Consider the following 14963-nt stretch of genomic DNA (forward strand, 5'->3'; position numbering starts at 1 on the left):
TATTCACCCTCTCATTTGCTGAGACATACGACTCTTCACTTTCTCATTTACGGAGGCATACAAGTCTGGTAGACTCAGAAGTGTTTATTGTCAGGGAAACGCATTCGAGCGACAGGCGGCCGGCAAGACTTTTAAAAGAGGTCACCACGAAAGACAAAGTAGAAAAAGAAAACTGTGTACATTAGCACCGTTGTTTCAAATATAAATGCACAGAAGATGTGACAGGAAGTACCCGCAGGACAAGAACGCAAGCTGTGAGGTGATGGAAGAGTTCAAGCTGGCCGATGAGGTGAGACAGGAACCTCCATGGACCATGATGTTTGCAGATGACATTGTGATCTGCAGTGAACACAGGGAACAGCAGAGGAACATCTAGGTACGAAGATTAGCTTAACCAAGAACCAGGGACTCAAGTGGAACAGTGAGGCTACAAGGAGGCGCAGGTGACGAGGGTGCAGGAGTTTAAGCACCAATGGTCGGTCCAGAGTATCGGAGATGGTGGAGAAGAGGAGGAGAAATGTTTGCTAGCAGGATGGAAACGGTATGAGGGGTGATACAAGGGTATCAGCTAGAAGGAAAGGAAAGGTGCGGAAGATGATACCACGTCATTCACGTAATATTAATGTTTTATAACAACTATTCTGTAAGACGGGCTTCCCAGAAGAAGACCTTCAAAGCAAACTTCGCCTACGCTACTGGCTGATTCCTGCGATTTCCCTCTGCACCAGAATGTCTCATCGCTGACACTCGACTCTCAGACGATGGGGTGATGACCTGCATCATATGATAAGCTCTGCTCAAGCAACATGAACTCGAGTGTGAGGTGGGTCACTAATGACGGCTGCTGGTGGGGCCAAGGAGATCGAGGTTGGTGCAGGAGCTTCAGACCAGATGGAAAGTCCTTTTTTTGCAATCTGGCAAAGTTTGGGCATGGGACGCAAGTTTAGGAAAGCAGGACGCCCCCTGGGTAGGCTTGGGTTCAAATGACCTTTTCTGGCAGGAAACCTTGGAAGGCGACTCCTCCATTGGCGTGTCGGCTATGGGACCCCCCTGCCCTCCCCCCGAGACGGTGGTGGTTCAGGTCTCGTTGGTGGTCTGGGTTCGGTACAGGGAGTTCCAGGAAGAACCACATTTTCTGGGTACGCTTAGGCTACCTCCGATTGGGTTTCCGATTTGGAGGGAACTTAGAAACTACAGACTTTAGCACATAAGCATGTTAGCGTCATAACATATCACTTCCCGATGCATGCAGAAATACTATTGGAGTTCAGGTTCACTGATTCTAAATGAATGAAGGCCTATAATTGGGCATATTTCCTATCAGGAACCAAACTTCCTGTTAGGCTTGTTGGCCATGGCGAACCCCTGCCCCCACGCTCGGGGGTTTTCAACTGGGCGTGGCTTACGGACTGTCACACATCAGATACTCGTGGAAAAAAATCAGGGTGTTTTCAAACGAATGACCAGCTGCTGAAGGCGACACACCCGAGCAGCCGGGGGGTTCAGGAGGGGTACGGGTCAGTTCTTGGTGGGGATGAGGGTTTGGTACAGCGGCTTCACCACGATGTGGAGGTAGAGGGAACTATCGATGAGGTACTCGGACGTCCGGCGGTACAAGTCGGCCTCGGCCAGGAAGTCGCCGCTCTCCTCGGTGCTCTGGTGGAAGTTGTAGACGTGCTTCACCGCCACCCTGCCCTGCTGCTGGGTCATCACCAGCACCGTCTTCTGGAAGTTCACGCCGGCAAAGTCGGCGCTGGACGTGGCGGGCGTGATGATGATGCGAGGCCGGCCTCCCTCCACGCGGGTGGGCTGCATGGCGCCCGTCTCGGCGTACATGGGCCTCATGCTGAGGGGCAACCAACGGGGCGAGAACAAGACGTTCCAAGTCACCCGCTTGCTGGAATCGTGGCCGCTGGGTCCGAGCTGGGTCTGGAAGCTGGTGCTGCGGTCGTCCCGCGTCGGGTTGGTGATGATCCAGGACGACCCCCAAAGCGGCGACAGGTAGTTCCTCGGCACGAAGAGGCTGCAGTTCACGTCGAAGTACTTGGCCATGTGCATGGGCGAGGCCGAGTGGAACTGGTAGGACATGTAGAGAAGGTCGCGGACCGACTCCTGGTAGCGGGAGAGGATGGTAGACTGCGTCTGCAGGCGGAAGAGCTCCCGCGGAGGCATCATGGCGTAGCGCACGGCTCTCAGCGCGTTCTCCGCCGTCAGACCGTCCGGCTGGTTGTGGACGATCCACGCCTCCAGCGCCGCAAACAGCTCCATCTCGCTCTGAAGGACCAGGTCGGAGCGCTGCAGCAGGGTCATGAGCAGCTGGCCGCTGACGGTCGCCCACTCGCCGCTCTGCAGCACCGAGCTCAGGTTCCAGGCCAGGTACTGGAGGCAGCTGTCCCTCAAGGCCACGTCGCCCGCTTGAACCGCATACTCGTACCAGCCTGCAACATGACCCGCCGGCGAGTCCCGGGCCAGGTTCTGGGTCATGTACTGGGTGATGCCCCGCTGGAGACCCAGAACCTGGTACTTGGTGGCCAGTTTGTGCAAAGGAGTGGCCTGATCCAAGCGCAGAGAGATGTCCCCACAGTACAGATACCTGCAGACAGAAGGGGAAGGGCGGGTCACAAGAGGACAGTGGACACTTGATGTTCTCTGGAGAAAAGGGCAGTTTAGATTGGAGTCAAACCCATGACGTCCTCAGACGAGGACACGACGCTTTGGGTTCCACCCCGAACCTCAGGGTGATGAAGACGCGTACTTCGATGGCACGCCTGTCATCAAGTCATACAAGTTGTCCTCGATCGAGTACATCCTGTTTGCGTCTTCTCACCTGATGAACCTGTCAAAGACGGCGGCGCAGTCGGACATCTCCCGCAGCACCAGCGTGCTGCCGTTGCGGCTCAGCAGCAGCTCCTCGAACACGGGGCTCTGCAGAGCCAGGACCAGCGAGTGCGCCTGGACCACCTTCACCTCGTCGGCGTTGGGCGTCTCCACCCTCAGCGACACGTCGCTTCCGTTGCCCTGCAGCAGCAGCGCCTCCAGCCGCTGCACCAGCGTCAGGGAGTGGCTGATGGTGTCACTACCGCCGACGCTCCCGTCCGGCGCCATGTCCACCTTCAGCGTTCCTGCGGGCAGGGAGGAAGAGCAGGGGGGTGAAGGTGAACCCTGAGAACATCAAGGCTGCAAGGTGAGAACTTAAAACGCTGCGGGAAGTTACAACCGGATGGTGAACGGTGGAACGTGAGCCTTGGTGTCCGGTTTGGACCCCTTGCAGGGTCCAGATGCTTATCGTAAGATCCGCGTCCAAAGAGGTGGGCGATTCTGGCGCCAGAAAAGACCTAACAAACTCCCCAGGACTGGAGAGAACCCGGGCAGGAGAACATGGAGAAGACCTAGCACCTCGTCGCTGAACCGCTGGGCTCTGTCGGTCGTTATCTAGCTGCTGAGAAGCTGTTAGCTTCTGGTAACCGGAGGCTGCTCAGCCAATCAGCTCCCTCACAGGTGACCTGATTCTTGGATCAGTAGGGTGGTTCTGCTGGAAGCCTCCAGAAGGTCCTTCTTACTCAGGCCCTTTCGTCCTGCTCGCTCCTCCCCTTCTCGGTCTTCTCATACTAGAACACCGGATCGTCCCTGAGGCCGGCGTCCCTGAACGAGGACCTTCTCGGGATCCAACACCAAAGACGTCCCTGTGTTCTGGGCCGGGTGGACTTTGGATCTTATCTAGATGTTCTCCAGCCGGAAGCTGGGATCGTCCAATCCAGGCCATCGATCTGTCTGGATGACCGGGGGGGTGTGTGTGTGTGTGTGTGTGTTGTGGGTCATATTTTAATTAGAGCTTTGTCCCAGCTGAGGCACACACACACACACACACACACACACACACACACACACTCTGCTGCCATGGTGGTTGTAACTGCAGTGGTACGTCCCTGCACCCGTCCCAGGATGTCGGACCCGATGCTACAACGACATGCTAACCGGTTCTAACGGGAGTTGAGGGCAACGAGTGGAACAGGGACGTCTCTGAACTCTGGAGGTGAGGATCTCGGTCAGAGAGGTCAAACATACGACCTGCAAGGAGGTTCGATCGGGTTCGCAAGATCATTCGAAAGTGAAAAAATTGCATAAAAGACATGGATTTCAGTTTTTTAATGAGATGCAATTCAAGATTCATCCACTAGGGGGCGCGCTGTTTTGGTCAGAGTAGAAGACGAGCCAATCAGAAGACGGTATCAATGCACCACCTGATGCTTGTTTCTACTCTGTTCTCCACCTCCTGCTGCGCCCTCAGTAGCTAAATGTTGTTATCAAAACAGAGAAAAGTAGATAAAGAGTGTAGAATTTTCACAGAAAAATGGAAAACGTGCTATTTATTCACGGAGACGCACGGGAAACCTTTGTGCTCGGCGTGTTTGCAACAAGTGTCGGTATTTCGGGAATATAATATTTCTTAAATTTCACAGCGATAAATATGAAAGCTTGCAAGGAAACTGAGAAGAGATAAAATCGACCAAACATAGCAGAGAAATCAGTGAAGCAGCCGTAAAAGCCAGCTAGTTAATTGCTGGTGAAAATGTGCAATTTAATGTTAGTCAGCAGCTTCACTACAAAAGAGTATGTTTGAATTCTACTGTTTTTTTTTTTGTTTTTTTTTTTAACTGTTTAGACAGTTTTCTACTATTATTTATCATTGTTATGTCTTACTTGAAACTCTGGCACAACAATTTCCTCGGGAATAAATAAAGTTATTCTTATTCATGCAACTCCATACATTTTCAGTAAGTATTGTATGTGTTTGCATGTTTCATGGATGAAGTTTACACATTTAATAACACTCTTTTTAGTTTGTGGTGTAGGAAGGAATTCAATTTAGATTTTATATAAACATGTGGAAATGGTTTAAAAACCCCTTTTCTTATAAGTTCTTTATAAGTAAAGTGCATTACTATATTAATTGTTAAAGTTTTGTGCCTTTATACGATCAGCGGGATCCGTTGCAATGCAAACATGTGAATAATAAAAGTAAATAACACGTTTATCTCAGGAAATATGAGGTGTTTCATGAAATCTAACAGGATTTTTCCTTTAAAATTCCAAGATTTTCCTCATATCCTTGTACTTCTTTACACCAAAAACAAAGGAAAGACATGATATTTTGGTTATTTATCGCCGAGTATGCAATCATTTTAAGGGTCTGAATGAGTTTGACGCCCAGATGTTGAGATGTCCAGATGTTCAGACTCACCTCCCGCCGCCGCCGTCTGGAGGCGCAGCTTCCACAGCAGCAGCAGCAGCAGCAGCAGCAGCTTCCGCAGACGTCCGTCCTGCTCCATGGCGTCTCCTCTCTGGACCGGGGCGACCGGGAGGGCAGGAATGTGGGCCGAAGGGGGGCAATAGTTTCCGGGGCGGCTCCTCGCCAGCACATCGACCCCTGGGAGGAGTCAGGACGACCGTGACGCCGCCACGCTTTCCTATCCCTGGGTGATATTGATTGGCCGGAGGCACACACACACACACACACACACACACGCACACACACACACACTCCACGCACACACACCACGCACACCGAGAGGTGCTAGTCATACCACAACGTCGTTATTAAACATTAACTAATGTGTTATCACATGCTAATCAATGATGCTATTACACACTTATTAATGTTTTTATGATGTTAATCCACTACAAATGTTATCACATGTTCATTTTGTTCTGTGCTCCTCAATGTTCTTATTACATTAATGTTATTTCACGCATATAAATGTTATTACACATAGATTGATGTTATTGCATGTTTATTAATGTTGTTAGTACACATTTATGTGCACAAATCATGCAATGTTATTACATGTTTTTAATGTTATACATGAATGTTGTTACTATACCTGAATACATGTTTAAAAATGTGTATTACATGTTTATTAATGCTGTTTCACGGATATCAATGTTATTATTCTATATATAACTATTATTACATGTTTATTAATGTTGTTATTACACCTTTATTGATGTCCCTCAGCTGGAAATGCAATAAATGTCATCACCATGCTTCAGTTGTATGTGTGTCACTATGTGTGTGTGTGTGTGTGTGTGTGTGTGTGTGTCAGTGTGTCACCCAACTGTGCGGGTGTGCGTGACCCGCCACAACCATGTGTGTGTGTGTGTGTGTGTGTGTGTGTGTGTTGCTGCAGGCGGCGGCTTCGATTTCCAACTTTTAATGATCCTAAAATCCTCATTACTCTTTTCTGCAAACATCTTTTGATCACCGATGCCGGCTCACCGTTGTCACGACGACCGCCCCCCCCCCCCCCATGTTGCCAGGCAACGGATCATAAATTACCACATAACTAATTAATCAACTTCATTCTAATCAGCATTATTACAAGAGGCTACAAGATGAACTTCAGACCCCTGAGTCCCGAGTCCTCATGTGAGGACGGGCACTTCTTCTGCCTCCGTCGCCTCCCAGGACAGGAGTGGTGCCGCCCGACCAGACCTCCACCTTCTGACTGCATCCTTCTCAGAGGACGTTCATTCACTGGCATCACTTCCAGACATACAACCACTGGTGCCAAGAAGCTACAGGGTACCGGTGGACATGGGGCCACCTGCAGTGCCCCCATGTCCACTGGTACCCTGTAGGTACCAATATCCCCTGGTGCCCTGTACATCTGGTACCAGGGCACATTGGGCTACTGTGGGTGGCCCAATGTCCACTGGTGCCCTGTAGCTTCTGGGCAGCAGTGGACATTGGGCCACCCGCAGTAGCCCAATATCCCCTGGTACCCTGTAGGCACCAATATCCCCTGGTGCCCTGTAGGCACCAATATCCCCTGGTGCCCTGTAGGCACCAATATCCCCTGGTGCCCTGTAGGCACCAATATCCCCTGGTACCCTGTAGGCACCAATATCCCCTGGTACCCTGTAGGTACCAATATCCCTGGTGCCCTGTACATCTGGTACCAGGGCACATTAGGCTACTGTGGGTGGCCCAATGTCCACTGGTGCCCTGGAGGTTCTTGGCACAAGTGGACATTGGGTTACTCCGGATGGAAGGTTAGGACTTTGACTGAGAGGTGGGACTCTGAAAGTTGAGGCAATGGCAGGAAAGGCTTGAGTTGGTCAACATGATGCAGAGAAGGAAGGTGGATATACTGTGTGTCCAGGAGACCAGGGGGAAAGGTAGTAAGGTTAGAAGCTTAGGAGCCGGCTTTAAGTTGTACTATCATGGTACTGACAAGAAGAGACATGGAGTAGGAGTTATCTTGAAGGAGGAGTTTGTTAGGAACGTCCTAGAGGTGAAAAGAATGTCAGATAGACTTATGAGCCTGGAACTGGAAATTGAAGGTGTGATGTTCAATGTTGTGCAGATTTGGGCAGATTTGGTATCCAGGATAGGAATGCAGAGGGACAGATGGTGGTAGATTTTGCATAAAGGATGGAAATGGCTGTAGTGAACACCTTTTTCCAGAAAAAACAGGAACATAGGGTAACTTATAAGAGCGGAGGTAGGAGCACACAGGTAGACTACATCTTGTATAGACGGGGTAACCTGAAAGAGATCAGTGACTGCAAAGTAGTTGTAGGTGAGAGTGTAGCCAGACAGCATAGGATGGTGGTCTGGAGGATGACTCTGGTGACAAGGAAGATGAAGAGGACAAAGGCAGAGCAGAGGACAAAATGGTGGAAGCTGAAAAGGGAGGAGCGTTGCATGGTTTTCAGGGAGGAGTTGAGAAAGGGTCTGGGTGGTCAGGGTGAGCTTCCAGATGATTGGACAACTACAGCTAGTGTTATCAGGGAGACAGGTAGAAGAGTACTTGGTGTGTCATCTGGAAGGAAAGTAGATAAGGAGACTTGGTGGTGGAATGAGGAAGTGCAGGAGTATATACAGAGAAAGCGGTTAGCGAAGAAGAAGTGGGATACTGAGAGGACTGAAGAGAACAGACAGGAGTTCAGGGAGATGCGGCGAAAGGTAAAGATAGAGGTAGCAAAGGCAAAACAAAGGGCTTATGATGACTCGTATGCTCGGTTGGATAGTAAGGAGGGTGAGAATGATCTATACAGGTTGGCGAAACAGAGAGATAAAGATGGAAAGGATGTACAACAGGTCCGGGTGATTAAGGACAGAGAGGGAAATGTATTGACAGATGCTAGAAGAGTGATGGGAAGATGGAAAGAGTACTTTGAAGAGCTGATGAATGTAGAAAATGAAAGAGAGGCAAGGGTAGAAGAGGTGACTATTGTAGACCACAAAGTGGCAGAGATTAGTAAAAGTGAAGTGAGGAAGGCATTGAAGAGGATGAAGAGTGGAAAGGAAGTTGGTCCTGATGATATACCTGTGGAGGTGTGGAAGTGTCTAGGAGAGGCAGAGTAGAAGATGAGAAGATGTCTGAGGGAGAAGAAGCCATTTTTAAGGATGAGGGGAAAAAGTCAATGATTAAAAAATGAAGGGAAATTGAAAAGTCGACAGGAAAATTCAACACAGAAAGGAGCCAATCACAGCTGTCGGTGACTCGGGGGGGCGGGGCTACGCGGCGGCGGCTCACCTGTCAATCACAGAAACGTCCGACCAATCAGCATTCTCTCATCACAGCTGCAGTTCCCCAAGTGGCCAGCAGAGGGCGCTGTAGCACCGCCTGCTGTGGAAGTGTGTGTGTGTGTGTGTGTGTGTGTGTGTGTGTGTGTGTGTGTGTGTGTGTGGAGCTACTTGGAAAAATGGTTTGTTTTTTGTAATAATGTTCTCTGTAATAAACTATTTACTTTCCTAATAATACATAAAAAAACGTTTGACATCAAAAACTGATCAGAAAACTGTTCAGAATCCATCTTTAGATTGTATTGATAAATAATAACATTATCAGTTAATTCATAGTAACAACCATTATATACATGAAATGAGAAAATTATACACTTTCTCTTTCAAAGAAAGATTTTATGGGATAAAACTTATCCGACTGATCTGGTTCTTTATTTTTTTGGGAGATAAAAATGTCTTTCCCACACACATTATTAATATCTGTATAATATCATATATTTTTTGTATATTTTTACATTCGTATAATATTGGTATCTTTACGATTGTCGAATTATTATTATAACAGCTACCATAATCATTAATGCTATTTTTATTACGATGATCATCGTTATTACTACAGTTAAAACTATTATTATGAATCAAATTATTGTTATTAGCATTATAATTATTGCTTTTATTAGTGTTATTGCCACCATCATTATTATTATTATTCTTACGTTTCCTGCAGAGGTCCAGATGTGCAGAGGCTGCAGTGACAACGAGTGTCCACTAGGGGGAGCAGCCGGTCACTTCTCCCTGGAAGCTGCTTCTCGAACCGTCAGCTGATCCTCCTGCGTCCTTCACCGTCAAACAAAGGTTTAATTTTCAAACAAGACCAGCTTTATTTTGACCCGTCTGTTTTTTTTTTGTTTTTTTTAATCGTCTTTGTGGAATAGTTTCGCGGCGGCCGCACTTGAACCCTCGAAAACCTTCTAGTTGTTCTTCAGGTCTTCGTACCGGCCTGGACCAAAGGAGGGGAACCCGTCGGGCCACCTGGACTTGGGTCCAGAAGGTGGTTTGGGACGACCTCCTTGTTGTTCCACGCCAGCTAAAGGTCACCTCCACGCTCCATCAGAGCTGAGTTTGGTCCGGGCGGTCCGACGGGTTTTTCTCCTTTGTGTCTCGCCTTCAGAATTTTTATTTACCTTCTCAAATTGTACCATTCAAAGCGTTTGGACGAGGACCTTCTCCAGGAGTTCCGGCTTCTGCCTTCGTTTTGTGAACTTTCCAGCCTTTTGAGAACATGATCTGGAGTTCCTGCTGCTCCTGCGGGACCTCCTGACTTCATGTGGCGAAAAACCAGGGCGCGGCAGAGTGTGTGTTCATGTTCATGTGTGTGTGTGTGTGTGTGTGTGTGTGTACAACCCACGATGACGTCAGTCTGACGCTGGGATGTTCTCCAAGCCAAGGCTGAATCCCACGCCCGCTCTCCATGGATCTCCTGAAGAGACGGATCGTCACCGCTCAGGTTTTTTAACGGTTCTTTCAAACTGTTTTCTTAGCGTGAGCATGCTAACAGGCTAGCTGTTGTTTTTTTGGTTACCAGGGTGGAAACATCGCGTCTGTGACGTCACTAATCCTTGACTCTTGGGTGTTTTGAGTCGCTTGTTTGGGTGGAAGGGGGAGGAAAGGGGGAACAAGGTGGGAGGAGGTAAATAGTTAAAGCAGACTTCCCTTTCGGCGTTCTCCCTTCCTGTCTTTGCCCTCCGGCGTGGCTCGCAGCTTCCCCTTCAGGCGTCGCTTCCCCCGCCGGGAAAACCTCAAACAGGAAAAAAAATTCAATTTAACTGCATCTGCTGCTCAAGCTAACGCTAAGCTATCAAATGGACAAATGTAAATGTGACAGTATACGAGTAATGAGCTTAGTTAGCCAGGTTGACAGTTTATGCTACCTCAAAGGAATATTGCACACGTCTAAATATACTAGTGATGTTAGCATGTGTAAGCTAACTTGAAAGTATTTGTATACAGAAAACAATGCTAATATATGTAACATTAGCTTGTTAACTGTTGTTAGCATGTTTAAGCTACCTGTACACACGTCTAAATATACTACAGTAATGTTAGCATGTCAGCTAACTCAAAAGTATTTTTTTATACACAAAAAAGTGCTAAAATATATGTAACATTAGCTTGTTAACTGTTGTTAGCATGTTTAAGCTACCTGCACACACGTCTAAATATACTACGGTAATGTTAGCATATGTAAGCTACCTCGAAAGTATTTTTACATTATGAAAATGCCATAGCATATCGAAAATTAGCCTGTTTAGTTAGCCAATTAGCATACTTAAGCCCCCTCAAAGATACATATGTGAAAACGTAAATATGTTGCTTATAGCTGGTCCTCGTATAATTTTAAAAAAGGGTTAGCCAGTCTGAATAAGCATGTGCGTGTGTGCTTTGTTTCAGCTACATTAGGTCAACCCAGAAATGGTTTCACATGATTGGTCGGTTCTGTGATGTCACAGGGGGCGGGGCATGATTGGGCAGCTGTCGCTTCTCGCTGGGTTCGCACGCTAACTTTTGTAGCGACATGTTTTTACTCACCTGAATCTCACAGAGCGACGACACGCCAGGCTAGTTTATCGGCACTTTTTTGTCCCGCTAACGATCAAAGCGGCGCTGATACTTTGAAAACCCGAAGAAACGTCGCGCCGCTAAAACCCTGCTAGCTTTGCTAGCATACCTCACAACATGGCCGCCGGATCCGGGACTGTGCAAGAGACGCACAAAGAGACGTTTTTTTTTTTTCGCTGGGACAAATCGTCCGTTTCCGCGGCGCGTCACTTTCCCTTCGCCTCTGTGAAGGCTCCGTCGCTATTTGCCGTTCTTCTGCCACGTTTGCCACGGCGTCTTGAGCGCCACGGACGCCGGCTCGTCCTGGAAAACGCGCTTCTCGAAGGCCTCGATGCTGGCCGTGTTGGGGAGGCACGGCCCGAAGGCCTCCAGCAGGAGGTTCTTCTGCTTCACCGACTTCTCGAAGTCCTGCAGCGACAGCTGGCCGTCGTTGTCGTGGTCCATCATCTTCAGCACCATGTCCACCATGTCCTTGACGCTGGCGTCGTGGTCGTCCCGCGGCGGCAGCGAGATGGTGGACCTCAGCATGTAGAACATGGCGAACTTGGTGATGTGCGTCACGCCTTTGGGGGCGTAAACGCCGAAGCAGAAGTGGATCTTCTCGTCCAGGGTCCCGCGCAGGAACACCGACATGCCGTCGATCCACTCCTTCACCGTCACCAGCCCGTCCTTGTCCTTGTCGAAGGTCCAGAAGACCCGGTCGTTCATGGAGTCGTCGTTCATGCCGAAGAACTTGAACAGGACGTAGCGGAACTGGTCCTTGTCCAGGCCCTTGATGGACCTGCGGGAGAAGTTCATCTCCTGCAGGACCAGGTGGAAGTCCTGGATCAGGCACTGCGCCTCCCGCTTGGAGAACTTGCCCACGTTCTTGGAGATGGTCTCCGCCAGGAGCTCGAACTTCCTGCGGCTCCGGAGCGACATCTTGGCCATGTTTGGAGTCGAGAGGCTGGCGGAGCGCGCCGGCCGACCGAGGCGCCCAGCGCCGCCCGCGCCCTCTTATGTCCTACTCCTCGCCGCCGCGCCGCCGCCGCTCACAGTGACATCACAGGCCACGCCCACCGCCGCCGACGAGCCGCCACAGAGACGCCGGCTGCTGAGGAACATCTGTGAGATCACAAGGCTCCTCCTCTTCGTCCTCGCGGCGCCGACGTGTCAATCAAACCCGCTTCGTGTCAACATGACCTGCTTTTACAGATAACCTTGAATGGTGTGTGTGTGTGTGTGTGTGTGTGTGTGTGTGTGACTGTGAAGAAGAGGCTGGTCTGTGATGATGATGTTTGGAGCTCATCAGATGTCGTCCTTCTCAGGAATAGTTTGCTTTAGTTCTTCCTCTTCTTCTTCCTTGTCAAAGTTCTGGTTCGTCTCTTGAAAGAAGGGAACCTTCTAGCAGGTCTTGGTGGGCCTCCTTGGTCCTGGTCTCCATGACGTGGTCTTCCTGGCGGCGCTGCAGGGCTGACTCAGGGCCTCCCTGAGGGGGAGCAGCATTCCTCAACTGCCACAGATCTTCCTCCTCCTGCAGCTCCAGCTGCTTCCTAAATACTTTGAACCAGGCCTGAGGCTCCGCGGCATGCAGGACCTCTTCACCCCAACGCAGTGGCTCCTCCCACTTCCTGTGCAGTGGCTCCTCCCACTTCCTGTACAGTGGCTCCTCCCACTTCTCATACAGGCTACTCCCATTTTCATGGCAGTGGCTCCTCCCACTTCTAGCGTAGACTGCACTCACTTCCTGTCCAGTGGCTCCTCCCACTTCCATGGCAGTGGCTCCTCCCACTTCTGGTGCAGTTGCTCCTCCCACTTCCTGTGAAGTGGCTCCTCCCACTTCTAGTGCAGGCTCCTCCCACTTCCTTTGCAGTGACTGCACTCACTTCCTTTCCAGTGACTCCTCCCACTTCTAGTGTAGGCTCCTCCCACTTCCTGTGCAGTGGCTCCTCCCACTTCATGTGCACTGGCCCCTCCCACTTCCTGTGCAGTGGCTCCTCCCACTTCCTGTGCAGTGGCTCCTCCCACCTCCAGGGCCTCTTCCCTTTGACGAGGCAGGAAGATCTGATTGCCAACTGCAGAGGTTCCAGCTGGTTCATCTGGACCTTCAGAAGAAGGTAACAGGAGTCCAGTCTGGAACTGAGAAAAGAACTCCAATCATGATTGACTAACTGAAGGAACTGGGAGCAGCAGGAGAACCTCTGGTTGAACCCTGGACTTCTGCAGATCCTTCAGGAACTCCAAACGTACCAGAAAATCAAATTTTTCTTTTAATCAGATTTCTCAAGATGGTTCTTAATCAACCTGGAACGTTCTCTGCCTTCGACAAATAACAGCAAACGTTCCGTCACACACACCCACATACACACACACACACACACCCACATACACACACACACACGCCCACATACACACACACACCCACATACACACACATTCCCTGATAAGAAAAGTCTTTGGTTTGGTCGACGGGAGTGGTCGGGAGGGGGCGGGGCCTAGCGTGACTCCGCCCCCTTCGCCCAGGCTCCTCCCCCTCAGTGCCTCAGAGTTCCTCCTGGTTCTTCACAACAAACCCCAGGGTTCCTTCACCACGAGTTCAAAATCAAAGCGCTAAAAGACAGAAGGCACGTTCAAGTTTAAAGAGGAAGGTGAAATAAAAGACCGAATAAGTTAAGAGAGAAGGTACCGGACACACACACACACACACACACACACACACACACACTCCGGCAGAGGTCAGCTGAGTCTATTTGTGGCGGGAGGAGGGCGTTTTTGGGGGCGTGGCCTGTTATTTTGGGCGCCGTGGAGACCAGATGGTGACAGGCGCTGCAGGCCGGCGCCTCCTGTCACTCACATTTCCTGCGCAAACAGGAAGTGAGGCTCCGGTTTAAACTTCAGTGGTAGCGGCGGTTTCCTTCGCCAAGCCCCGCCCCCTCGGCTTCCTCAGTCCCCGCCGGGCGCCGGGCGCTCGCCCCCGTAGAGGCTGACGAGGCCCAGCCGGTGCAGCTGCTGCCACAGCGCCATCTCCAGCCGCAGGTCGTGGTTGACGTAGAAGCCCACGGGGTGGAAGCTGCTGTCGTAGTAGTGGTCCGAGTAGCGGCCGTAGTCCGGCGTCATGAAGCCGTAGGCGCTCACCTGCAACACGGAGACGCCGTCACCACGGAGACGGTTTCCGGGGTGAACTCGCGCGAGGTCCTACCTGGTCGCAGGTGTGGACGGCGGCGAGTAGCATGACGGCGCCTGTGGACGGGCGGTAGATGTCCTTGTACTTGGTGTTCAAGGTGTTGGAGCGCAGGAACCTGACGGGGTCGGAGATCGAGAAGCTGACGTCGGAGTCGTTTCCATGAAGACGCAAGATCCACCGGGTTCCGTTCTGCTGGGCATCGCTCCGGTTAGATGTTCTCCTGACTGGTTCTCCTTACCTGTTCCTCAGGTAGCGGATGAAGTCGGGGTGGTACATCTTCAGCTTGGCCGCCGACACGTCTTTGCCGAAGTACCTGGACGGACTGAGTGGAGAAGAAAGAGGAAGTTGTCACCAGAAGAAGGACAAGGGTTTGGGAAGTCGGGTTGAGATACGGTGTAGGTGGAACACCCGAACCGGAGAAGGAAACCCAAGGACAGGAAGTGAAGGTCCCAGACCTCCCGGAGAAGGTCCGCCCCCCCGAGCTCACTCTGTGCCGCGCTCCGGTCCCCTCTCCACCAGGCTGTGGGTCGCCGCCGCCTTGGCCAGAAGGTAGTCTCGGTCGTGGTCGGGCAGAAAGACGTAGCGGGTTTCCTGCCGGGGTAGGCAGAGTTGTATGCTTTTACTTTAAAGGAACAAGAAGTGCGAGCG

General features: G+C 50.6%; 2 protein-coding genes and 1 pseudogene across 7 annotated transcripts in view; all 3 read right to left on the reverse strand.

Moving 5' to 3' along the window:
• Positions 1-81: 81 nt before the first annotated feature.
• btbd17a (BTB (POZ) domain containing 17a) lies at positions 82-9374 on the reverse strand. 3 transcript variants are annotated; one of them, XM_086139793.1, is made up of 4 exons: positions 9250-9374; positions 5243-5474; positions 2828-3122; positions 82-2593 (listed from the first exon to the last, which is right to left on the reverse strand). In XM_086139793.1, exons 2-4 carry the CDS (start codon positions 5328-5330, stop codon positions 1519-1521), a joined length of 1458 nt encoding a protein of 485 aa, XP_085995919.1. In that variant the 5' UTR covers positions 5331-5474; positions 9250-9374; the 3' UTR covers positions 82-1518. The 3 variants fall into 3 exon arrangements, with proteins under 3 accessions (XP_085995919.1, XP_085995921.1, XP_085995920.1); XM_086139795.1 differs by lacking the exon at positions 9250-9374 and adding an exon at positions 8544-8585; XM_086139794.1 differs by lacking the exon at positions 9250-9374 and having other exon boundaries at positions 5243-6063.
• A 2018-nt stretch (positions 9375-11392) lies between these two features.
• Positions 11393-13056, reverse strand: LOC147215498 (calaxin pseudogene; annotated as a pseudogene). Its single transcript, XR_015104199.1, has one exon. The product of XR_015104199.1 is annotated as a calaxin pseudogene (transcript).
• Positions 13057-13388: 332 nt separating this feature from the next.
• Positions 13389-14963, reverse strand: part of st6galnac (ST6 (alpha-N-acetyl-neuraminyl-2,3-beta-galactosyl-1,3)-N-acetylgalactosaminide alpha-2,6-sialyltransferase) — a 5806-nt gene continuing 4231 nt past the window's right edge. For all 3 annotated transcript variants that reach the window (XM_086140086.1, XM_086140087.1, XM_086140088.1), the window contains 4 exons: positions 14803-14906; positions 14554-14637; positions 14331-14430; positions 13389-14266 (listed from right to left, as the gene is read on the reverse strand). In XM_086140086.1, the coding sequence (XP_085996212.1) occupies positions 14075-14266; positions 14331-14430; positions 14554-14637; positions 14803-14906 (480 nt within the window). In that variant the 3' untranslated portion in view covers positions 13389-14074. The remainder of the gene's footprint in view (positions 14267-14330; positions 14431-14553; positions 14638-14802; positions 14907-14963) is intronic.

This window comes from Fistularia commersonii, chromosome 32 (assembly GCF_037954325.1).
Source record: "Fistularia commersonii isolate RoL2024-O1a breed Wild chromosome 32, RoL_Fcom_v1.0, whole genome shotgun sequence".
Lineage (NCBI taxonomy): Eukaryota > Metazoa > Chordata > Actinopteri > Syngnathiformes > Fistulariidae > Fistularia > Fistularia commersonii.

What these genes read in the sequence shown, in the direction of transcription:
- btbd17a (XM_086139793.1), bottom strand. Translation starts at nt 5,330, where the DNA reads ATGGAGCAGGACGGACGTCTGCGGAAGCTGCTGCTGCTGCTGCTGCTG. An exon ending in CCAGACGGCGGCGGCGGGAG is followed by an intron (nt 3,123 to 5,242) that starts GTGAGTCTGAAC and finishes CCCTGCCCGCAG; the next exon opens with GAACGCTGAAGGTGGACATG. An exon ending in GTCTTTGACAGGTTCATCAG is followed by an intron (nt 2,594 to 2,827) that starts GTGAGAAGACGC and finishes TTCTGTCTGCAG; the next exon opens with GTATCTGTACTGTGGGGACA.